At 41.8% G+C, this 24,672-nt stretch overlaps 2 protein-coding genes across 6 annotated transcripts in view; one reads left to right on the top strand and one right to left on the bottom strand.

Moving 5' to 3' along the window:
- Nucleotides 1-7,421: 7,421 nt before the first annotated feature.
- Nucleotides 7,422-24,672, bottom strand: part of FAS (Fas cell surface death receptor) — a 31,805-nt gene continuing 14,554 nt past the window's right edge. For 2 of the 5 annotated variants that reach the window (XM_059662770.1, XM_059662772.1), the window contains 8 exons: nucleotides 16,114-16,251; nucleotides 14,930-15,038; nucleotides 12,875-12,933; nucleotides 12,649-12,720; nucleotides 11,154-11,215; nucleotides 10,183-10,207; nucleotides 9,099-9,426; nucleotides 7,422-7,570 (listed from right to left, as the gene is read on the bottom strand). In XM_059662770.1, coding sequence (XP_059518753.1) covers nucleotides 7,543-7,570; nucleotides 9,099-9,426; nucleotides 10,183-10,207; nucleotides 11,154-11,215; nucleotides 12,649-12,720; nucleotides 12,875-12,933; nucleotides 14,930-15,038; nucleotides 16,114-16,251 — 821 coding nt within the window. In that variant the 3' untranslated portion in view covers nucleotides 7,422-7,542. Of the gene's footprint in view, nucleotides 7,571-9,098; nucleotides 9,427-10,182; nucleotides 10,208-11,153; nucleotides 11,216-12,648; nucleotides 12,721-12,874; nucleotides 12,934-14,929; nucleotides 15,039-16,113; nucleotides 16,252-24,672 lie in introns of those variants that run through there. The other 3 variants (XM_059662771.1, XM_059662774.1, XM_059662773.1) reach the window with 3 other exon arrangements.
- On the top strand, nucleotides 18,083-20,353 carry LOC132214974 (ubiquitin-conjugating enzyme E2 R2-like). Its single transcript, XM_059662761.1, has 2 exons — nucleotides 18,083-18,702; nucleotides 18,757-20,353. The coding sequence occupies exon 2, from the start codon at nucleotides 19,530-19,532 to the stop codon at nucleotides 20,229-20,231; it is 702 nt and encodes a 233-aa protein (XP_059518744.1). The 5' UTR covers nucleotides 18,083-18,702; nucleotides 18,757-19,529; the 3' UTR covers nucleotides 20,232-20,353.

Genomic DNA, 24,672 nt, shown 5'->3' with positions numbered 1-24,672 from the left:
TTTAACTTTAATTTTTAAAGATTTTCGTGTTTTGTTTTGTTTTTTTTTGCTATGGTCACAAAATCTTCCTGATGAAACCAAAGTGTGATCTCAGCATTGGGGAATAGCACCCTCACCCCTTACTCTTCTCCTCCCTTGAACTCCAGCATCCTGACCTCTGCAAACTCCTATGAAAATCACCACAGGGGCTGTCACGGGGCAGCTACATTATACAGACCACAGAACTATCTGGATAGCCCCCAGACAGCTAGTGTTATCTGGTCAGGTAGATATGAAACAATCAGCCTCCCAGATAACCAAAAATCTGCGTAAGCCACCCCAGGCATCCATGCAAATTGTCAGTTACAGCTGAGCCCTCAGTTTTAGAAACCCACACAAGTGCATCCCCTGTCCCATAAGGCGAACTTCCCCAGCTGCTGCATGGTAGAACCATGGTCAGCAACCCCTCTGCCCATCCCCCAGCTCCAGGCCTTTCTTGGTCCCCTTGCTCTACAACTGCTCTTTTTTCAATCTCTCCACTCCTCTTGCCCACTCTTGTCACTGGAGCCTTTAGCACACTATTCCTTCCTTCAGATTTCAAATCATCAGTTGTTTTTCTGACCTCACACACTAGGTCAAAGCCTCCTATTCTGCTACCCCTTTAACTTTTTCTTCTAATGGCATCTGTCTAAGTTGTCATGTAGCACTTGCCTGTGCCACTATCCCATTGATGTCTGCATCTAGACTGAAGCCTACAGGAGGTAAGTGTTTGTAGGCCAGGGCCTAGCACAGTGCCTGGCACCGAGTAGATGAGCAATAAGCATTTATTGAATGAACAATAAATGAATGAACATATAATTGAGGTTAATCCTGGTCCAATAATATCACCCTAAATCTCCTCAAATCATTATCTCCCAAACTGTCTTTGTGAGATTGCTGCCAAATATCTCAAAGTTGCTGCTGAACCCTGTTTACTAAATCCAAATTTCAAGGTCAGGAGAGGTTAGACACGATTTGAGAGTCCTCACAAGACCTTGAGAGACGACAATTCTGCTTGACAGGAGCCTGGTAATTTCTTACAACATTCTAGCTCTTATTGCTTGTGTGACTTCGAATGAGTTTATCAACCTTATCAACCCTGATCTTCATCTGGAAAAGGGGGTAACAGGACCATTGGAAGGAGTCACCAGATAACCTACATTCAAATGTTTCCCATGAAGTGCTATTTCAGTCATGGGTTTTTCCCAGACATCCTTGCCAGGTGAAAATTTCATCAGGAATAGATGTGGAATTTTGTCAAATGCTGTACCTCATAAGCATAGAGCATGATTCATAGTATGCACTCAATCAAGTTAGTGCCTCCCTCTCTATATTTTCTTTTCCTTCTTGTAACTTCCTCATTAACTTATTGACCTGCGTTGAGTAATAAGGAAAGAATCTCCTGCTCCAAGCAGCTCCAGGTTTGGCAGCTTTGAACTTGGCTAAGTCTTGTATTGAGGGTTGAGAGTGAGAGTGAGAGAGGCCCGAAACATCAGGCAGGGCTGACCTGAATGTGTCTACTCAGAAACCTGTTCTCCTTTAGTCCTAATCCAGGGTCACCCCATTCCTCAGCCACCTCTAGGCACCATGCTTACCTGGGCCCGCACCCTAGCAGTGCCCAGGTTCTGGGCCATTGCTTCCTTGAACTTCCCCACCAAGTCTTCAGTTTAAGGTTAAACAAGTCCAGTAAAACTGAAGTGTCAATGGCCATAGTGGTTAAATGTCTTCACATTCCTATGTAACATTTATATTTTAGCAAAATAAATGATAACATTTGTATTTTAATAAAGCATGATAGCTCAGAATAGTGGAATACTATCCATCCAAATAGGACATTATATTGTAAAATAATATTTAAAAGGAATTATCTGTTTGTTTATTAATATGGAAAAGCACCTGTAACCCATTGTTGAGTAAAAAGCAGATTATAAGCATATTTGGTGTGATCACTTTTATTTAACTGTGTGTGTGTGTGTGTGTACCTAGAAATTCATGAGTGTGGTTACCTCTGTTCTGTGAGACTGGTTTAACTGACACTTTATTCTTTAAACCTTTCTGTATTGTTTGAATTTTCTAAATGACTATGCATTGGCTTCATTAGGGGGGGAAAACAATTAGTGTATTTGCTGGGTTGTACTTGAGAATCACAACCACAAAAACACAGGGAGTCATATGCTCCCAATGTTGTTTCAGGAATGAGTTAGGAGTTGACTAGCTCACTAGTTTTTGTGGTCATTCGTGTAGCAAACTTTTCATGAATGCTTACACATGCAAGATGAGTCCAACATACCTCCTTCCCTCTGCTTTTAGGGCAATAAGCTTCATATATAACTAATTGCAATGAGAGTGATAATTATGACACAGTAACAGGTTCCATGTTTGTGTGAACCAGGCACTGTGCTAGTTCACACAAACACGCTCATCTCTAATCCACACTACACAAGTGGAGGGGGCACATGAACCCTGCTACACAAACGGGTATTGGGTACCACTTTACACAAACGGGTGCCTGATACACTCCACAAATGCTCGAGTAAGAAAAGTGTCTTTGGCCTGAGGTACTAGAGAAGGCTTCATACTAGTACAAGAGGTGGCCTTCAGCTAAGCCTGGAAAGAGGTTGGCATTTGACCTTTGTTGACAAGGAGAAGAGAATTCCAGGTCAAAAGTAATCCAAGAAAAGGTGCAGAGCACAAGCAATCATTAAATCTGGTGGCTGGACCATTTGTTAGGATCGTTGGGGAGACTTTCAAATGAGATGTGTTTGACTGGGAGCCTACTGAAGAGAGGGCTTTGAGTGCCAGGTTTAGAAGACAAATCTAAATCCTTGAAATCCATAATCTGAGCTGTATACTTCAGACAGCGGGATTTGTGACAGGTGGTGGGAGGTTGCCACCCAGAAAAGAAACACTTTCTGGCTACTCTCACTTCAGTGCACAGAACTGATGGCCCTTCTTTCTTCAAAATGTTCTTGTTATCTTATTGGCCGGCATTGACTAGTGTGGAAACAATCTCATTCCTTTTACCATAGCATCTTCACTGAGAAGAGAATGAAAGGAAAGCATGAAGTGAGAGCAGTCTTAACCTTTTACTTGGTACCATGTCATCCGTCATAGTGTTTGACTGCCCTCTTGTGGCCATTTCCTGAATTATACTGCAGAATCATGTTTATTTCTTTGGGAGGGGGGGTATAAAATTATTATCAAATGTACACTTAATGCATCATGGTGCCACTTTATCATGTTTTCTTTTATATATTTACTATTGAAAGCATTACAGATGTTCCCCCTTCCTCCCCCCATTGCCTTCCTCCACCGGGATCCTGCCTGCCCCATTGTCTGTGTCCTTGGGTATATGCATGTAAGTTCTTTGGGTACCCACTCCCCTTCCCACTTCCCTCTGAGATTCATCAGTCTGTTCCATGTTCCCATGCCTCTGGTTTTATTTTGTTCATTATTTAGTTTATTTTGTTCATTAGATTCCTTGTTTGTTATTTTGATATTTAGATCCAATTGTTGATAGATAAGTATTTATTTCTATTTTATTGTTCATATTGCCTCCCTCCTCCTCCTCTTTCTTCTTTTCAAGAAGACCCTTTAACATTTCTTGTAATACTGATTTGTGGTAATGAACCCCTTCAGCATTTCATATAATACTGGTTTGGTGGTGATGAACTCCTTTCGCTTTTTCTTGTCTATGGAGCCCTTTATCTGACCTTCAATTCTAAATGATAGCTTTGCTGGGTAGAATAACCTTGGTTGCAGGTCCTTGCTTTTTATCACTCTGAATATTCCTTGCCACTCCTTTCCGGCCTGCAAAGTTTCTGTTAAGAAATCAAGTTTGTTTATTTCTAAAGCCAGAGCTTTATGTAAAAGCTGATGTATATCCAAACATCATCAGCTCTTTGTATGGTCTTTTCAAGCATCCAATTTCACGGATGACTTGTCAATATCACTCATGGGCCCATGGGATGCTGGAGATGAGTGTAATCATAGGAAAGCTATATTCAACACCACCCCATGTGCTGTAGGTGGATATCTCCTTTAACCCCAGAGCAGGTCTACATAGCAGCTTCTATTATTATCCTTCTTCTAGAAGTGAGAAAACTGAGGCCTAGAGAGGTTAAGTGATTTCTGCAAGGCGGCAAGGTCCCAAATCTCCAAATGTACTATTTTTGGAGCCAGCCCTTTTAATCACTTGAAAGGCCTTACAGAGTATATAAGAGGACTACATGCTTGCGTGTATGTGCACGCACACACGCACCAAATAAAATCAAATAATACAGAGTGCTTATTGAAATGATTCCAGGGGAGGTCCTGAAGATAGTCACAAATAACTTCAGAAGAGACTCGAGGCTTTCAGAGAGTAGGTAATGGCTTCTTGAGGGAGCCAGTGGAATTTAGTGGAATTTGGGGTGGGGAAGTACAGGATGCAAGTAGTCAAGGACAAGATCTGGACTCAGAATAATGGTTTGAGAAACAAGGAGTGTGGTGCATAGAGGAAGCAGTGGGAAAAGAGGCTGGAATACTACAGAGGGAGAGGAAACGAACAACTTGAAAGGCCTTGGATACATGTGATAAATTTAATGACATGATCATTGTTCATGACAAAGATGAAGCTCCCCATATAATGAGTGATCAGTCACTCACTATTAACTTTCCTACCAAAAGGCAGTCACAAACCAACACAAAAGACGAGTGCATACACTTGTTCCTTAATTAACTGGCTCATTCACGCAATACTGATTGAATGAGCATCGATTCTGTGAATCATGACTTCTGCCCTCGGGTGGCTTATGGCCTAGCAAGGGAGAGACAAACAACTATATACAAAACGGCATAATATGTGACCACATTGGAGGTACATGGTTCAGACACCAGGGTGGCATTCCATTGGAAATGGCATTAAAGCTGAGACCTGATAAATTGGAAGTAACAAGACAAAATGGGGGAAGAAGCAAGAAAGCAAAAACTCAGAGGCAAGGACGAACAGGATAGCAGTGTTGAGCAAAGAGTAATTTGACCTGGCTTTAGAGTGGGAGAGGGGAAAGTGTTGAGAGAAGATGCTAGAAGGGTACATAAGCCCAGGGCTCATAGGGCCACTTAAACCGAGTGTAGATTCTATTCTACGATCAACGGGAAACCAGAGGATTTTAAGCAGAGAAGCAACACCATGAAGTTTGCCATTTGGAAAGATCATGGAGGCTGATGTTTGGAGTATGGATTCAAGGGGTGCCGGAAGCCGGTCCATCCTCGCTGCTTGACACAGTTGCTGCAGGAAAGAAACATCTGCACAGCATATGTTTCAAGGGACCTGGCATATATAGCATACTGTTCTTAATATGTTTGCTCCCCTTAGCGCTATGTGTTTTAACCAAGGTCACCTCTCCGAGGAAGGTTGTTTCCCCAGGTAGGGATTTTTCCCTGAAGTTAGGGAGGGGATAAAACCCCTTAACTAAGTGCCAGGCGGGTAGTTAATCACTTTAACTACAAACAATCATGCTTAAGCTACATAATCTTTACTCCCTGGAATGGAGATAAGAAACGCCCTAACCTTTGCAATAGAAATTGACAGGATTAAAATCAACTAGTATATCGCGGAAACCAGTTTGGCTCAGTGGATAGAGCGTCGGCCTGCGGACTGAAAGGTCCCAGGTTCGATTCCGGTCAAGGGCACGTACCTGGGTTGCGGGCACATCCCCAGTAGATGTGCAGGAGGCAGCTGATCGGTTTCTCTCTCATCGATGTTTCTAGCTCTCTATCTCTCTCCCTTCCTCTCTGTAAAAAATCAATAAAATATATTTAAAATAAAATAAAATAAAATAAAATAAAATAAAATCAACTAGTATAAATACAGATGTAACAAGACAATAAAAACCAGAACTTCGCTGGAGATCCTGGCTAGAGATCCTGGCTAGGCTGCGAATCAACTGAACGCTGTCTCCGTGTCATTCCTTCTTTGCCGACTCCGTCCACACCTTTGGGGACCCCTGGACCCGCTGGGGCTGGACCCCAGCAGAGGGGCAAGAGTAAAAAGATAGAAGGTCAGTTAAGACCCTCAAACTCGGGGACATGGCTATGACTGTGGACATGGGAGCAGTCCCACTCAGGTGACACAATGAGGGAAGGAGCCATACCACCGAGGCCAAGGACCTCCCCAACTTCTGCCCTCCTCCCAAAGGAACCCCAAGTTCTTCGCTGGGACTCACAGTGAGCACATCATGTTCTCTAACTCGACTTCACCTTGCAAAGTAGGACTTCTGCTTCTGACCATGAAGAATAACCAGTGCCAGACTTGCCCCGCGCTGTCTACCGCTAGAAAACAGGACAGCAGGTAGCACAGACTGTGACCCTCCAGAGAACAAAGCCTAACGAGGAGAGCCTGATGACCACTCAGACTTTCTGCCCAGAGGCACTTTCCAGACCCTGGCCCAGGAGGGGACCCTAAGCAGGGCACTGTCACCTTGTTGAGTGGAGGCACAGAGGTTTGAGTTCAGGAGACAGAGGCTGCCAGACTTTACAGAAACCGAGAGCTAAAAAAGGAGGACGCTATGCAGAGCAAGAGCTCCAGGAATCTGTACAGGCGTTCCCTGGAGCCTTTGACTGAATACCCTGTGGACATGCACAGGGAGGACACCAGGAGCCAGGCAAAGAGCCGTAAGGCACTGTCGGTGAGAGGTATTGACTTTCCCACCAACCAGAGTGAAGAGACCTCATCGAACAGGCCTAGGAAGGGGCAGGCCTGACGGGCCAGCACAGAGGCAAGGCTGCTGAACCTGTCCTGACAAAGATACAGACCTGAACCATCTAATGTGCTGGCCACCAGCCACATGAGGCTATTGAACCTTTGAAATGTGGCTAAACTGAGATGTGCTTGTGAGTATAAATAAAACACAATCCAGATGTTGAAGACTTGAGTATAAAAAAAAAAGAATGCAAACTATCTCATTAATGGTTTTATACTGATTACATGTTGAAATGATAATACGTTGGGCATAATGGGTTAAATAAAATATATTATTAAAATTAAAATTTTAAAAAGAGAGATAGTCCAGTAGTCACCAAGTAACCACAATGGAAAGTATGAGAAAAAATATTTCAAAATCCCTATTGAGCTTTCTTATGAATAAAACCTACCTTTTGAAATATTTACTTTCTTATCCACATTTCCAGTGCCTTACATATAATGCTGTCAAAATAAATCATCACATAATAAATAATAATGTGGTTTTGGGGAAGGTTTTTTTTTGGCAGTAATGGCCTATGAAGGAAATTATTAGGAGTTTAAAAGGTAAATACTCCCTGAGAGATGAAAGAAAGCATTGAAGACTCCTGAACAGGTTACAGTTAGCCGTGGTTAGAGAAATGGAAACAAACAAACAAAACAAGGTCTTAACAAAAAAGGATAACCAGAAATACCAAAAAATGATTTTAATTAAACATTTTTACCTACATTTCACATTTTCGAACATCAGGGGGAAAATTTTCCTTCAGTGGAAGCTGTTTAGGTATTTTGATACCTCTGTTTCAGTTTATAACTATCTTCAGTTTACATCTATACAAATATAAATACTATTTATTAAAATTCACATTAACTTACATTTTTTAAAGTGTCTAAATGTAGAAGTGAGGAAGTGGCAGTGGGGAGAGGGGCTTGTTTGTCTAAGATGCTGCAGGAAATAACAAGTCCTAAGACCTGGGTATAAGCTGCATTTGTAGCAAGAGAATATATGGGGAGTCATTGAACATTTTGTGGGGGACAGGGCAAGATAAGAAACTACCTCATTAGCTTTGGCGGGCAACATGGGTCTGTGAGTATCACAGAGCTACCTCTTATGAGAGCAGTGAATCTCTCCAAACCAGGCTAAACGTTTCTAAGAGCCGCATAGCTTACAGTGGCTCATCGTGTTTCATAGATAGTGCTTCCAGGTTTGGGAGTGTAGAGGCTCTCAAGACACACATCAAGAAAAAAAACGAAGAGAAGGTGATGCTCTAGGAATACTTCCTGATGGAACTGTTTTGGCACCTGAGAAAGTGGTCGATTATTTTGATGCAGTACGCTGGCATACAAATATACAATTTCAAGCATAACTGAGTTGGCATTTTCTATGTGAATCCAAAATTGAAATCTTTCACAATGAAATGCCAATTATCTATGTAAACATCTTTGAAGTAGAACCTTATTTAAATTCTGCATTCAGAGGTATACACAAGCTTTCCCTGAATATGCTGAGTTTCAAACAAAGTTGACAAATACTATTGCAAAATCTCTAGAATCATCCTCCAGGAACTGGGAAGGTTAGAGGCAAAGTTGCTTTTTCCAGTGATTATGACACTGCATCAAGAGGTCATAGCTTCTGTTGATGGATGGGGTCAGCCTGTAGGTAGACCTTTGTATTCTTGTACAGTAATTATATTAACATCTACAGAATCATACCTATGAATAAAACCTACCTTTTGAAATATTTACTTTCTTATCCACATTTCTAGTGCCTTACACATAATGCTGTCATAATAAATCCTCACATAATAAATAATAATGTGGTTCTGAGGAAGGTTTTTTTGGCAGTAATGGCCTATGAAGGAAATTATTAGGAGTTTAAAAGGTAAATACTCCCTGAGAGATGAAAGAAAGCATTGAAGACTCCTGAACAGGTTACAGTTAGCCGTGGTTAGAGAAATGGAAGCAAACAAACAAACAAAAAACCAAGGTCTTAACAAAAAAGGATAACCAGAAATACCAAAAAATGATTTTAACTTTCATTTTTTTAATCTAATAAAGTATTAGATACTAGAACGTGACCCCAATGTTTTGTCTTTGCAAACACACCTATGTGAATACTTAACATGCCACTGCATTTATTCTTAATCAGGCATGTCTAGATTTTAAATAGTCTTGAAGACAGAATCATGAGGTCCTTGAAACACATAAATATGTAGCCCTGCAAGTATAATAAATGTAAAAAGGAAAATATGCTCAGTAAAAAGTCAAGCAATATTTGAGCCCTCACCTAACTTACCTAATTTTTCTATCTAATGTCTGTACTCAAAACTGAGTTAGTTGTTTGTCACTTTAGACCAACCTTTGGCTTTCATTTTCATTTGTGATGTTAGTATTTTCACGTTTACTAGTAATGTCATTGAGGACTATATCTTTAATTTTATCTGCGTGAGCACAAAGTTTGATTTTTTTGAGACCTGTAATCAAAGTGGTAAATGCGTCTTTCTTCCCGTGAACTTGATACCAATTACGGAGCAGCTGGACCTTCTGTTCAGCTGTATTTTGGAGATTGTCATTCTTGATTTCATCTATTTTGGCTTCTTTGAGACCATTCTTCCGAACGAAATCTCTAACTTCACTTATTGTCATTAGCTCAGCAATAGTGCTAATGTAATCAGTCAGGTCAATGTCTGAAAAAAAAAAAAGAGAATCGTCTCTGAAAATTGGTTCTGGTAAACAAAATTGCCATGATTGGAAACCATTTATTTCTCCTCTTATAGTACTTAAGAATACAGGTTAGTCCTAGAGATCTAAGGAGCTGATAGGGAAACGCAAAAACAGAAATAACCTTGCCTTCTAATCCCAAGACGTCCTATATCCCCAGTAATTTGCTCTATGACCTGAACAAGATACATAACATCTCTATGTCTTCTTTTCTCATCTATCAACAGGTTGGAAAAGATCACCCCTAAGGTCCCTTATAGGTCTGATGTTCAATGACCTACAAACCTAATACATAGGCAAAGGGTTTATGATCATCTTATCTCTGAATCACAGCTCAAAAAAGAGAACTGAATAGAATAATAATTTGTTGTTACAGAGCTGGTACACACCAATAATAACTGAGTCAACAATTCAGATTACCTCTAAGTCATTTTAGGCAGAAGTTCTATAATACACCTAAATGTTTGTAAAAGGAAAATTTTCCAAAGCCTCAGAATGTAGTGTTTTATTGCTACCTCATTTATTTTTAACTAGGAATATTAGTTATAAATTTAAACAAACTGCCTAAAAAACCCTGGATGGCGAATGGGAAGAACTATAAGTTCAAGGAATAGCGAGACCCCACAAGATGTCACTGAAATTAGCAACATTATCTTACTCTAAAATTGGCCTGCTACTCCTATGGAAGCCAGCTCTATGAAATAAAATGATAAAAGCCTTACCTGAAGAAATCACTGGGAGCATTTCCTGGACAGAAAAAAACAACAACACATGGACAGAAAGAGAAAAAAAAATAAAAATACACTCAGAATAGTCTAAATGTAATCTTTAAATTTTTCCTTAATCCTGAAGGAAGTACAATCAGTTGCTTGATATATAAAATTAGCTAGACGAAGTGATTAAGGATTCTTTCATCATTCAAATTTTCATTCTGAAAGGTTCCAGCATTTCCAGAAACTAAAGAACATTGGCTTATGTTTTACACATTCAAGGAATCTAGGGAATTCATGGAACGTTCTGAGGTTATGTTTCATATAGACTCACGAAAACAAACATAATAAACATAATCATTCAAAAACTCTTTTTACGGTAACTATTCATCCTTTTGACATGAGAAAATGGTTTAAATTGAAATTATTTTGTACTATATTGATTTTTAAAACCCTAACTTCCACTGAGCCCGAGCCCTAAATGAGAAAAAGCATTATTCATGAAGTGAACTGGTTTATCTTCCCTGTGTAACTTTTGCTATTTGAAATGCTTTGATTCCATGTTGGAAAAGAAATATAGTGGGGGCTATGGTAACGAGAGGCTGGAGAAAGTTGCGCTGTGCCCTATTTATAGTGGGCTGTAAGAGCTGTGTCTGTTCGGGCTTGGATACCGAATCCATGCTCTGGTAAAGGATGTCTGTAGTTTCTCTGCGCGAATAACACCGACGTGGGACATGTTGCTTGGCCACATCCTTTTTCCAACTCACCTTGAGCAGCCTCCCACTTGAGTCCTGTGTTAACTCTGACGTTGTATGGAGCTTACTTATATACTGTGCCTCATAATCTGAATTACTTTTCGATGCCTTCTAACTCATGTACACACAGACACAATAAATGCTTGTTTTAAAAAAGTAGCGAATAAAAAGTTGAATTACTACCTTCTCTATGTTTTTAAGAAAGCTGATGCATGTTTCAACACTTACAGTATCTGGAGATGTAGGTTCAGAGGGAGGAAGATTATTATTCCGGCGCCGTCTTTTCACCCCTAAAAGATGAAAGAAATTTCTATCAGACTCAGGTCTCAGCCTTGGAGGAAATACTACTGTCACACTAGAGAAGTGTGAGAAGAAAGCAGAAATTCATTGAAATGTAAAGTGACCCTAAAATACAGAATTGTCCTGATTTTGGACAATCTCACCCCACCAGGTCAAGTGTTCTGGAGATATGCCACATATTTTAAAATAAATATTTTTATTGATTTCAGAGAGGAAGGGGGAGAGAGAGAGAGAGAGAGAGAGAGAGAGAGAGAGAGAGAGAGAGAATCATTGATCAGCTGCCTCCTGCACTCCCCTCATTGCAGATCGAGCCCACAACCTAGGCATGTGTGCTGACTGGAAATCAACCATGACCTCCTGGTTTATAGGTTGAGGTTTAACCACTGAGCCATGCCTGCGGGCAGTATGCCACACCTTAATTGAGACATCCAATTACCTCACAGTGGCCTAGCCTAAAGCTGGCTTTTGACTTATTGAATGACATCACTATTTCCTCTCATCAACCTGGAGCTACATGTCATGGCTACAGCAGGGCATGTAAGCACAGGATAAGGAAAGCTGACATCAGCTTGCCGTGGAGTGGCATTTAATGCCCAGAAATTCAGGTACATGCACTCACAAATAACTCAAGTATACACGCTCAATGAATATCTGCCTTGAAGTCAGTATGAGATGGGAGAAAGGAATGTGTAAGTCTGCAAGCATGGTTATGGTATTTAAACATAGAATACTGTATGTATTTTTAGCTGAGCAACCTCTTTATTTTCAGCTAAAATGAAGAAACAGAGCCTATTCCAATTGGATGCTTCAGAGTGATTGAAAGTTGCATGACCCTGTGTTTTAGAAATGATTAAAAGGGATTTTTTTCTTGTGTAATTATGATTACCCTCAATTTGGGCTAATTTGGCTTATCTGCTGATTTCCTAGGTAACCCTTGCATAAAATGCATTGCACAATATTTTAAATTATGGTGGATAAATAATAAAATCATGGAGTTTGAGCAAGGGTGAGGAGGCGCAGAGAGGGACGAATTTACCAAGTGTCCCCTGCAATGCCTTTCCCAGCAAGGCCCTTGCTTCTTAATGTGTTATCTTAATGCATGGGACCATCTCAATGGACGGTGAGAGATTACTTTTGATTCTTGGCAAACTTGGCTGCTGCCAGGATGAAAACACAGTGAGGATGGTAATAGCCACTCAGTGCTCCAAAATGGTTGGTCAAAAACTGTAGCTGAGGGATAATATAAATATAATCTATTCTTTCAGTGTTCATGTGTGCATTTGGTGGCAGGAATTAAAAATATACCAAGGCTAGCTACCTACCCGGTGGAAGCTTTTTAATAGGTTGGAGACAGAGGGGGATTCTTTGAACAAGTCCTTTCCAAGTTATTTCAATGTGCAACTTGAACAAAGTAAGAACTTACGCCACAATATGAATGCAGCTGCTATTGGAACCAGGATCAGGAGCCACAGCAAGCGTAAGTGAGATGTGGATCCTGTAGATTGGAACATGGGACATTTTACATGAAAATGAGCAGTCTTTAAGATTAAACAAGGTACTCTCAAAGAATCAAAAGGGATTGGCTTTTCTTTGTATTTTACTGTGGGAATAGGAGGAAGGAGAGTCTACTCATTAAAAAAAGTAATAACCTGCTTTACATCTGGTGTCATTGGTTGGTGTGCAATCCTTAATGATTCCATGTTCACACCTAAAAAAAAATACAGAGAAAATGCAAAAAGCCTGGTGGGCTAATTCCTTGATCATTTTCAACAACACACTATACATCTCGGGTCATTGTAGTCATTTTTGCATCTCTGGCAGACATATTCCCTCAACTATTTCTAGATTAGCATGGTAGAGCTGGTAAAAATCTGTAACATAATTTAGATGTTTGGATGAACAAAGAATGACTATGTTTTAAAATACCCAGAGTTAAAAGAAGGTAAAAAAGTATTGGCAGAAAAGAAAAAGAATGAAATAGATCCTGACATAAACTTAAAATTGGTCATAAGCTGTGCTCTTAAAAGATTCGGAGACAATGATAAACTACCAAAAGCAATTTCAACGCAGTCCCATCGAACAATAAAAATGGCCAGACAACAGCCACTACCCATGATGCTCCTGAGGTAGCCTACTCCGCTGGGCCTTAGAGGGTTCGCTCTTTAACACCAAGTGGCCATTAGGATACTCAAGAGGTTTCCATATTTTTTTTTCAGACAAACACTGACCCAGCCTGAATTAAAGCTGGGCTCTGTCCATTACCTAACTCAGTGAGTTTGAGCAAGTTACTTAACCACCGCAAGCCTGTTTTCTCACCAAAAACAAGGAGACAGTATTACCTGCTTTTTAGGTTATGGTGAGAAGAAAATTAAATCAAGATTATGAAGTATTTAGAACTGCTATTGTTGTTATTATTTGACTTACATTAGTCCCTCCTTCCAACTCCAATCCCTATTTCTGTCATCATGAGAGCTGTCTCAGATACTTGGGGCTAGAAAGGAGAGGCTAGGTTAAGTGCACATACCTTACATTTTTTCTAGTAAATAAGAGACATCAAGTATAATGTTCCTACTTTTCAAGCCTACTAGGTGAACTCCTAAGTGACTCCTAAGATGATTACAAGTTTAAGGAGCGGTACATGGATATAATCTTAATTATATTTATGTGTACGCAGAACAGTGTCTTACAAAGTAAAAGCTATTTTTATAATACATATTACCCAATCTGATGTTCACAAATATGTGGCCCATAAGACAAGTGATGATTGTCTGCATCTTAATGTGTGAGGAAACTGAGCCTCGGAGAGGTTGAGTGGTCTGCTTAAACTTACTCTGTTAATCAGAACAAAAGGTTAGCCCTTGCCAGTTTAGCTCAGTGGAGCGTCGGCCTGTGGACCAAAAGGTCCCGGGTTCCAATCCGGTCAAGAGCACGTACCTTGGTTGCAGGTTCCTCCCCAGCCCAGACCCTGGTTGGGGCACATGCAGGAGGCAACCAATTGATGTGTTTCTCTCACATCAGTATTTCTCTCTGTCCTTTCCTCACTCTTCCACTCTCCTTAAAAATCAATGGAAAAATATCCTCGGGTAGGGATTAACAGAAGGAGGAGGAAGAGGAAGAGGAGGAGGAGGAGGAGGAGGAGGAGGAGGAGGAGGAGGAGGAGGAGGAGAAAAGTGACATGCACAGTCAGGTTTTCTAACTGTGGGTCAAAAACCAAGCTCTTTAGCATGAAAGACAAGACCCTTCCTGATTTGGCCCTGGCTCCTTTTCAGTCTTTCCTACACTCCAGCCAGGTGCCCTGTTCTCTGGAGCTTCCCCTGTCTCTTTGCACCTGCTGGTTCCCTGCTTGAAATGTCCTTCAGATCCATGCTCACCTTCCTTCAAGACTCAAGCCATGTGTCATATCTTCACTGCATCTCCCCCAGCAAGGTTGAAAAGTTCACGCCTTTTTTTAATGTCCTTGCCTCTAGCCTGAGAGCTTCGATGCCAGAAATGTGTCTTGCTCATATGGTTAGTTTAAGTGGCTAGAACTGGCCAGCCCACAGGAGGTTCAATACATGTTCTGGCCCTGGATGCCTGAATAAACAAATGGTTATCCAGTTGTTTGGAGGCAAAGCAAGACTAGAACCCAGTGCTGCTTCCCCCTAGGAAGCCATTATCTCTCAAAGTATATCTAGTGTTTTAATCAGTAAAAGACCAAAACTTACGTGCTGCAAGGGTTACAGTGTTCACATGGAGGAGTGTTACAAAAATAGTTTGATTTACATCTGCACTTGGTATTCTGGGTCTTGGTACAGTTTTTTTCCACTTCTAAGCCTAGAAATTCAATTTGTAGACAATTAGTCATAGCAGCTACTTATACACTGGCTATGGAAATGATGGGCAGGAGCAGCATAGATTTTTGAGATCTGCTGCTTATATGAGCAGTCACACCATCATGACTTTAGGAATACAACTAGTGTTTACATACAAAACAGGCAACCCCAGGTTGAAATCATTTAGCAGAGTGTTAAATGGATAGACAATCCAGCAACCAAGAAAACCCTATCTTTGCTTAAATAGTTCCCCTGTTCTTCTAGTCTAAAGCCTGGCTACTCGAAGTGTGGCTTGTGGACCAACAGCCTCAGCATCATCTGGTAGCTTGTTGGAAATGCAAATTGTTAAGTCTCACCCCGACCTGGGCAAGCAGACCAATGCCAAAGCCCGCCCTTAGAGATTAGAGATTCTGATTTAATTGGTCTAAGGTGGGACCTAAACATTGGCATGTCTCATAGATCCCTGTGTGATTCTAATGTACAGCCAGGGTTGAGAAACATTGCTTTAGGGCTCTCATGGAGACAAGAAAAACTTATGTCCAGAGATTTCTTAATGTCAAGCAAAACTGGGAGTACTTCTGTTACATTTTAATCTGGGCCCTCAAAATAGATTGGGCTAGTCATGAAAATCCAGGGGTCCAATTGGAATTATGAGGACAAACTAGATCCCCAAAAAAGGGGAAGCATCCCACCCACCTCTCAGGATCTTCTGTCCTTGCATTTGAAGGGTTCTGAGTGCTCTCTGGCCATGAACAAGAGCCATTGCACATGCATAAATCAAGGCAGGAAAAAAAGTTTCTGCACTTTTGACTGGAGCTAATAAACCCTGTTCATAGGGTTCATATTTAGTCTGTCTCCTCATCTGGGAGACCGCCCAGACTCGGCTCATAAGAGTCTAGCCCAGCGATTAGTTCATTCCCTGACCCTGCTTTTCCCCAGTCAGCCCCATCCTACCCCTTCCTGGATACCAACGTAGCACCAGAGTAGGTCCCAAATTCCAATTATAGGTATATTATGAATGATTTTACATGGAGCATCACAATTAGTCACTTTCAATGGCTTTTTAAGACTCGTACCATGCTCTCCATCACAAATCCCGCATCTTCTGCATGTAGGAGAATAATGTTCCTCGTCTGTGTACTCCTTCCCTTCCGAGCAGGGCTCACAGACAAGTTTGTCCCCATCAGCTTTGCAGTCATCCTTTTTCCGTTCACCTGCCAAAACAAGAGACAGAAAAATGGAGCAAGTATTTGAATGCAACAGCATGGGAAGTATGCAGGTACGGCAGCAAAACACTGCTAAGACAGGGAAATTTGGCTAATGATCTATAAACAATAGAGGAGATGCTTATTGTAAAAATCATGTCAAGAGACAAAAAGTCTCCCAAGACAAAAGCTGAAAGAGTGATGCAGGATGATTAACAATAGTAACATGTGACAGAAAACGGAGTGGGGAGGGGGAGGCTGGAATGATCAAATGCACCAGGAAAAAAAAAGCCTTATTAACTTTTTTGGTGGGGGAAGGGAGAGGTTGCTAGGAGATAGCTGCTGTTGGCCACTGAGATGACCTAAAGCATTCACTTTTTTCTGGCTTCTCATTTCATTTTCCAAAGTCCACAGATGCGGATAAGAGTACATGTAAGGAAAAGCACATTTGAGGTTCTAAAGGCTTTAGTAGCCCCATGAGCTTTAACAAGATGCTTCATCTCTCTGAGCCTACATTTCTTCATGCATGAGATGGAGATAATACCTTGCATTGCTACCAAAACTGCACAGGGCCTGCCTAGTAAATGCTCATAGTCCCTCTTCTTTCTATTCCTTTGCCATTACTGGTCAGAGTAAGTTGTGGTGGGCAGGTATGAACATATTTATAATAAAATTTATCATCAGATCTGTCATCTTAATGCACACAATTTCAAATGATATTCCCATTTGCTTTCATTGACTTTAACAATAAAACAAGTCATCATATTGCTGTGAGTAAGCATTACACAACAATGCCTTTTCCTGGAAAATATATTTATTTAACAAGTGTTTATTAAAGGCTATTGTGTTCCAGGCACTACCTAGGAGCTGGAGGTACTACAGGACATAAGCAAAGCCTCGGTCTCCAAGACTTCATATTCTCAGGGTAAAAGCAGGCAACACACAAATAATATGGCATCAAGTGGTGATAAGTGCTATGGGGAAAACTAGATGATGGCAAAAAAAAGACAGAGAATGAAAAAGAAGTGTCAGAAAATATAAAGGGGAATGTACGAGGAAGCATGACTAGTGACTCCAATTACTGATGGTATAAATAATTAAGAAGAACAAGAAAAGTCTAATCTGCCCTACACACATGTATAGCCAACATAATTGATGGTGTCATTCCCAGGCATATGACTTCCTCAACAACCTCGTATCATTCTTTTGACAAAGCAAAATGCTTACTACATAAACAAATTAATGTAAACATATGACATTTTCGTAAACAAGGACACTATTCCGTCAATAGAAAAAAACCTGGAAACCTGGAATTGAATCCAAATATGGTACACTGGGGCTCTATAATGCTGTGGCAACACTTGAAAGAAAACCAAGCCAAAGTATATGTTATTTGCTTGCCAGTGGCATTATCCTAGTTTCTAAATGAATTGTCCTCTTTGATGAACAACCCTGCAGAACGTGCCTAGCACAATGCCTACAACATGTCAGGGAGAGAAAAAATCACAGGTTTCTTTCTTTCCTCCAATGTACACAACCTAAATTTATCAAAATATAAAAATGAGCTTGGCTTCCGAGGGCTGCGTGCTCTCGCGTACCCTACCCGACTCCGGTAAGGGAGTCAGGCATAGTTCGGGCGAGGAAGAGCGAGAGCGAGGACGCGAAGAGCTTCGAGGCTGAGGTCGCTATGGTTCCTGCACACGTGCTTCGAGAGGAAGTAGCCTTTCACTGCGGAAAGGAGGCCGGCGGGAGCAGGGGAGGGGGAGAGCGGTCGTAGCCGGTGGGCTGAGCTCGCGGCAGAAATGCTTTCCGTGGCCGGGAACTCGGAGAGCGTTTGTGCAGCAGTGAGCTCGATTGGTGCGGTTAGCAACAGCCTCCAATGACAGCATCAGCGCTCTGCCACTCCATCCTGCCTGCAGCTTGATGAACAAGTTCAGTACACTCACAAGAAAGGGCAATGAGGAATCAAAGTTACCTCTGCCTACAGGTAACTTTTAAAATAACAAAATGTGAATGATATAAACCTGAACAAAATAAATATGCAATGAAAAACTATGGAGAGGTGACAGAAAGCACGGAGTTACAGGAGAAGTTTGTGTCCATCTTTGGGCTGGATTATTACACCAATTGGAACCATATTACAGAAGTTATCATTTGTTGAGGTGTAGATGTCTAAGATAAAAGAGCCTGGAATTCTGAGCCATCATGTGGAAGAAAACTGCCCAGAGAGTCATTAGACCTACAGCAAACCCTGAGCAAGGAAGAAAATAGAAGAAAAAGTGCTGGAAGCTGGTCCATCCTTGCTGCTTGACATAGTCACTGCAGGGAAGAAACATCTGCACAGCATATGTTTCAAGGGACCTGGCATATATGGCGTACTGTTCTTAATATGTTTGCTCCCCTTCTTGGCACTATGTGTTTTAACCAAGGTCACCTCTCCCAGAAAGGTTGTTTCCCCAGGTAGGGATTTTTCCCTGAAGTTAGGGAGGGAATAAAACCCCTTAACTTCCCCAGGTAGGGATTTTTCCCTGAAGTTAGGGAGGGAATAAAACCCCTTAACTAAGTGCCAGGCGGGTAGTTAATCACTTTAACTACGAACAATCATGCTTAAGCTACATAATCTTTACTCCCTGGAATGGAGATAAGAAACGCCCTAACCTTTGGAATAGAGATTGATAGGATTAAAATCAACTGGTATAAATACAGATGTAACAAGACAATAAAACACAGAACTTGGAACCTTCTCCAGAACAGAGTGTCTTGGGAACTCACCTGGCTGGGGAGACTTCTGGAAGAGGCTGCAACCACACAGCAAGGCTTGATCCTTGAGCTGACCTCTTCCTATTTTTCCTGCTACAGAAAGCCCTGGATCTGCTCCTTAGGTGAGTGCACGATTGCCCATTTGCACTATTCTAAAGAGAAATAGCGGCCGCGGCGGCCCCAGAGAAGAACGAGAGGGCGAGCGAGCGCGGCGCTCCCGGGCCGGCCTGGCCCCCTCTCCTCATCATCGCCAGCCCTCTGCCGCCTATCTCCGCGTCCACCTTTTCTCCTCTCCCCGCCAAGTGGAGGCCCCCTCTGGGGCGGGGAGGACCGGGAGTGAATTCCCCTAACTCCTTCACCCTCTTCCTGCACCTGGCCCCCTTGTGAGGAGAAGGCCCGGCCCTGTCCGGCCCGCGTCGTGTGTGAGGAGCACCCGGGCCAGCCCACAGATGTCTTGGGCCTGGTCCGGCCCGCCTGGTGTGTGAGGACTGGGGCCCCGGCCAGGCACCGCCACCGCCACCACCGCAATGGCCAGCTCCCAGAAAGCCCTGATGCTGGAGCTCAAGTCCCTGCAGGAGGAGCCGGTGGAGGGTTCCCAGATCGCCCTGGTGGATGAGTCCGACCTCTACAACTGGGAGGTTGCCATCTTCGGACCCCCCGACACCCTCTACGAAGGCGGCTACTTCAAGGCGCATATTAAATTTCCTATTGACTACCCATATTCACCACCTACCTTCAGATTCTTGGCCAAAATGTGGCACCCCAACATTTATGAGAGTGGACATGTATGCATTTCAATTCTTCATCCACCCATAGATGCCCCACAGAGTGGTCAACTGAACTCCGAAAGGTGGAATCCTACTCAGAATGTCAGGACTATCCTGTTAAGTGTCATCTCATTGCTTAATGAGCCCAACATCTTCTCCGCAGCCAATGCGGATGCTTCAGTTATGTTCAGGAAATGGAGGGACAGTAAAGGAAACGACAAAGAATATGCTGAAATCATTAGAAAACAGGTTTCAGCCACTAAAGCCGAAGCAGAAAAGGATGGAGTGAAAGTACCCACGACCCTGGCAGAATATTGCATCAAAACTAAAGTGCCTTCCAATGACAACAGCTCAGATTGGCTTTATGACGACTTGTACGACCTTGACATTGAGGATGAAGAGGAGGAGGAGGAAGATGCTGACTGTGATGACGATGATGATTCTGGGAATGAGGAGTCGTGACCTGCTCCTTCGAAGCCCCTGTACTGCCCTGCCATCTCAGGCCAAAGGGAGAGGAGCAAGTGGGGACCTAGCAGTGGCCCTCAGCAAAACCCTATCACAGGGGGTGGGGAAAACAAACATGGCTCCTGCTGACTCCCCTTTTTATGGACCTCTTAATGGAGGGAAGGTAATTGTGAACAAAGGGGCCACATGCTGACCTGACAAGCTCAGGGGAGGCCTGCATGGCAGTCTGAGAGACCTAAAGTAACCACAATGATGGTCTGAAATTAAACTTTAACTCAGAGCAGTGATGGTGGGCAGTTACGTCCTAGACCGGTATCTTCACTGACAAGGTCAACCTTTACCTTAACTGAGCCTATCTGTCTTTTTGCATCTATGATATCACACCCTTGAAATGTCTGGGTAACTTGTAACTTCCCTTTTTCTGGAGCTCCTGGGGCACAACCAAAGGTGCTGGGTGCTAGGACAGATACCACAGATTCCTTCATTGTTATGTTAATTGATCCTGCACCCACCTAAGTATGTGTCCATCATTTTACTTTTATCCAATCCCAGGGATTTCCCTGCTTTGCTTTATCCCTCCTCCTTAATCTATCACCAATGAATTTCATGTAACCCACCTATGTCCCTCCTTTGATTGCAAATGTATAAATACAAATGTAACCCCGCCATTCTCTGGAGCATGATCTCAATTCCTTGAGGTTCTGCTTCCTGGCAAATGTCGACAGTTTGGCTCAAATAAACGCACAAAAATTCTAAAAAAATAAAATAAAATAAAAAATAAAAAACAATAAAAAACAGAACTTGGCTGGAGATTGTGGCTAGAACCTGGCTAGAGAACCTGGCTAGGCTGCTGATCAACTGAAAAAAAAATAAAATAAAATAAAAATGAGTAGCTGTTTTCTTGAAAATAATACATTTTTCTTCTGAGTATAATTGTACATATGCTCATTGTAGAAAGTTTGGAAAAGGCAGAAAAGTACAAATATATTATATTAATTAGCCTGAGGTAATCATTTTATCATTTTGGTGCATTCTTATAATACCAATGTATACATATATACATGTGTGTATATGTATATGTAATATGTATGTGCATATCTGTATATGATATAGTACACTGTAAAATTCTTATTGGATATGGTATGTGGCAAGGACTTTTATGATAGAAAATCACTAAAAAAATAATGTTTGTTTTTGTTAATCTTCACCTGAATCCTCCCAAATCCTTTTTGCCATTGACATTTTTTTTTTTTTTAGAGCGTGGAAGGGAGAGGGAGAGACAGAGAGAGCAAGAAACAGTGATGTGAGAGAGACACACTGATTGGTTGCCTCCTGCATGTGCCCAACCAGGGCCAGGGATCAAACCTGCAACCAGAAGGCCCTTGACCAGCATCACACCTGAGAAAATTTAAAGACACCAATAATCTGTATGAGAAGCTTTCAAGATTTTTATAATTTTATAATTTTTCCATTGATTTTGCCCTCACCTAAGTCATCAACTCAGTTTAGCAGCTCACCTTTACTGAAGTTCTCCAAAGCATTCAAAGTAGTTTTCACAGAACTAAAATCTGTCTTCTCTTTATATTCATATACCATTGATTATATAATATTTAATAAAATCATATTTACATCACAGATTTGGAAGCAATTTGAATACTAGTAAAGCCTAAGATTCAACAGGAGGGACGAGAAGTGGGTAGAGTGTTCAGTGTGTGTTGGATGCCATGCAGGGCATTTTAGAGATGGACAGAGAGAACCAGTTCATTCAGCCAGCAGATTCATTAGAAATCCCTGAAGGAAACACTTTCAACAATAAAAAATTTAAAAAGAAGAAAAAAGAAATCCCTAAGGGAATTTGTGTACATTGAGGAATGTATTAGAAATATCTCAGAAACCAAGACTTCGATTGACCATAATATTCTAGCTTTTGACTACTCCAAAATTTACTTAATTCCACATCACTGATTATCATAATGAAATGTCACACATACAGAATTTCCCTTTATTTTGACCATTTTCTTAAAACCTTTTCCTAGAAATTGATTTCTGTATCAGTAGGTAAAAAGGTCTTTAAGTTCTTGACCCACATACTCCAATTAAAAAGAAATAATGGTATATAAGCATTCTTAGCTCATAAGCAAACTCACCAGGGCTGAAATCACTCCTTAAATGAATGTGAAACAAAGCAAGACCAAACAAAAGCAAGAAGACCAAAATCCTTGACAACTTGACATTCAAAGCATATTACCTTTGGTTTTTTTTGCATTTTAAAAATATGAAATATTTATATATGCACCCCTATGTTCATAGCAGCACAATTCACCATAGCTAAGATTTGGAAACAGCCTAAGTGCCCATCAGCAGATGAGTGGATTAAAAAACTGTGGTACATCTACACAATGGAATACTATGCTACTATAAAAAGGAAGGAACTCCTACCATTTGCAACAACATGGATGGAGCTGGAGAGCATTATGCTAAGTGAAGTAAGTCAGTCAGAGAAAGATAAATATCACATGATCTCACTCATTTGTGGATTATAATGAACAACATAAACTGATGAACAAAAACAGATTCAGAGATAGAGAAGCATCAATTAGGTGCTCAAACCTCAGGGGGAAGGTAGGGGAGGGTGGGGGTTAGGGTAAGAGATCAACCAAAGGACTTGTATGCAGGCATATAAGCCTAACCAATGGACGCAGACAACAGAGGGTGAGGATGAGGACATGGGGGGGGGGGGCAATGAGGGGATAAGGACACATATGTAATACCTTAATAATAAGATAAAATAAAAAAAGAAAAAGAAATGTAAGATTTAAATCCATAGGACAAGTTGATGTGTTTAGCAAATTATCAAAGGTCAAGACACATTCTTTTTTTCCCATTTGGAGAAGAGTAAAAGGCCTTAAGTGTAGAGGGTTGGGTTATAAGGGAGATCTTCTATAGCGTTATTAATGCCTGGAGAGAAGGCCAGGGAAGACTTATAGAATCCTATATAATAAAGAGGGAATATGCTAATTGACCCTCATGTCATCACAAAGATGGCGGCACCCACAGCCAATAAGGGGGGAATATGCTAATTGACTGCCATGCCCTCAAAGATGGCGGTGCCCACAGCCATAAGATGGCTGGCAAGGGAGGGCAGTTCTGGTAATCAGGCCAGTGGGGAGGACAGTTGGGGGGGACCAGGCCTGCTGGGGAGGGCAGTTAGGTGTGACCAGGCCAGCAGGGGAGGGAAGTTGGGGGGACTGGGCTGGCAGGGGAGGGCAATTAGGAGCGACCGGGCCAGCAGGGGAGGGCAGTTAGGGGCAAATGGGCCAGCAGGGGAGGGCAGTTAGGGGCGACTGGGCCGGCAAGGGAGGGCAGTTGGGGGCGACCAGGCTGGCAGGGGAGCAGTTAGGAGTCAATCCGGCTGGCAGGGGAGCAGTTGAGGGGCTATCAGGCTGGCAAGCAGAAGCAGTTAGGGGCAATCAGGCAGGCAGGCAGGTGAGTGGTTGGGAACCAGCAGTCCCAGATTGTGGGATTGGGCCTAAACCGGCAGTCAGACATCACCCAAGGGGTTCCAGATTGGAGCGGGTGCAGGCTGGGCTGAAGGACACCCTTTCCCAGTTCACGAATTTTGTGCACCGGGCCTGTAGTCTTCTTATAAACAGCTTGAGTGCTGGGATTCTGGGAGGCCAACCATGAAACCCTACATAATCCTTTATGATTCTGCTAATCTGTCACATAAATCCATGTGTTGTTTTCCTTTATCTTCCTGTCTTACTTCACAAAGCAGCAAGAAGAGATTCATATCTGTATGAAATAGTCGTCAGTTTACTCCATGTTGAAAAACAGATTGCACAATTGCATTCTGCTTAGCTTCCAATTTGCTGGTGTTTAAAGGATTTCCGATCTGAAACTAGTTTGTATTTCAAAATACTGATGTTTAAAAACCGTTGGTTTTTGTCTGTTGCTTTTCTAGCTTGGCTAGTTATTAGGCTGCAAAATGCAAATGCTGATTGCAGGCTTCAGTGTCTCTCGTTGTGCAGAAGGACTGAAGTACTTGCTTTCAGATTGCCACAATTATTATGAAATATCCTAATCCGTTCTGAAATGATGAGCTTTAATACCCACAAATGAGTCCTCTTTTGCTAGTGAAAAATGCAGCTACATAGATAAATCCTCTCATTTCAGAGGTACATAGCATTTATAAATTATACTTATTTATACCCACATCCAACAAGTGTGATAAAGATGTATTAAACGTGTCTCTTTTTTTTCCTTTTAATCCTCACCCAAGGATATTTTTCCATTGATTTTTAGAGACAGTGGAAGAGAGAGGGAAAGACAGAGAGAAATATCAATGTGAGAGAAACAATTGATTGGTTGCCTCCTGCACAAGAGCCCAGGTCTGGGCGAGGGAGGAGCCTGAAACCAAGGTACATGCCCTTGACCG

This window comes from Myotis daubentonii, chromosome 13, assembly GCF_963259705.1.
Source record: "Myotis daubentonii chromosome 13, mMyoDau2.1, whole genome shotgun sequence".
Taxonomy (NCBI): Eukaryota; Metazoa; Chordata; class Mammalia; order Chiroptera; family Vespertilionidae; genus Myotis; species Myotis daubentonii.
The sequence above is the reverse complement of the archived record's forward strand: the minus strand, read 5'-3'. Positions and strand labels throughout refer to the sequence as shown.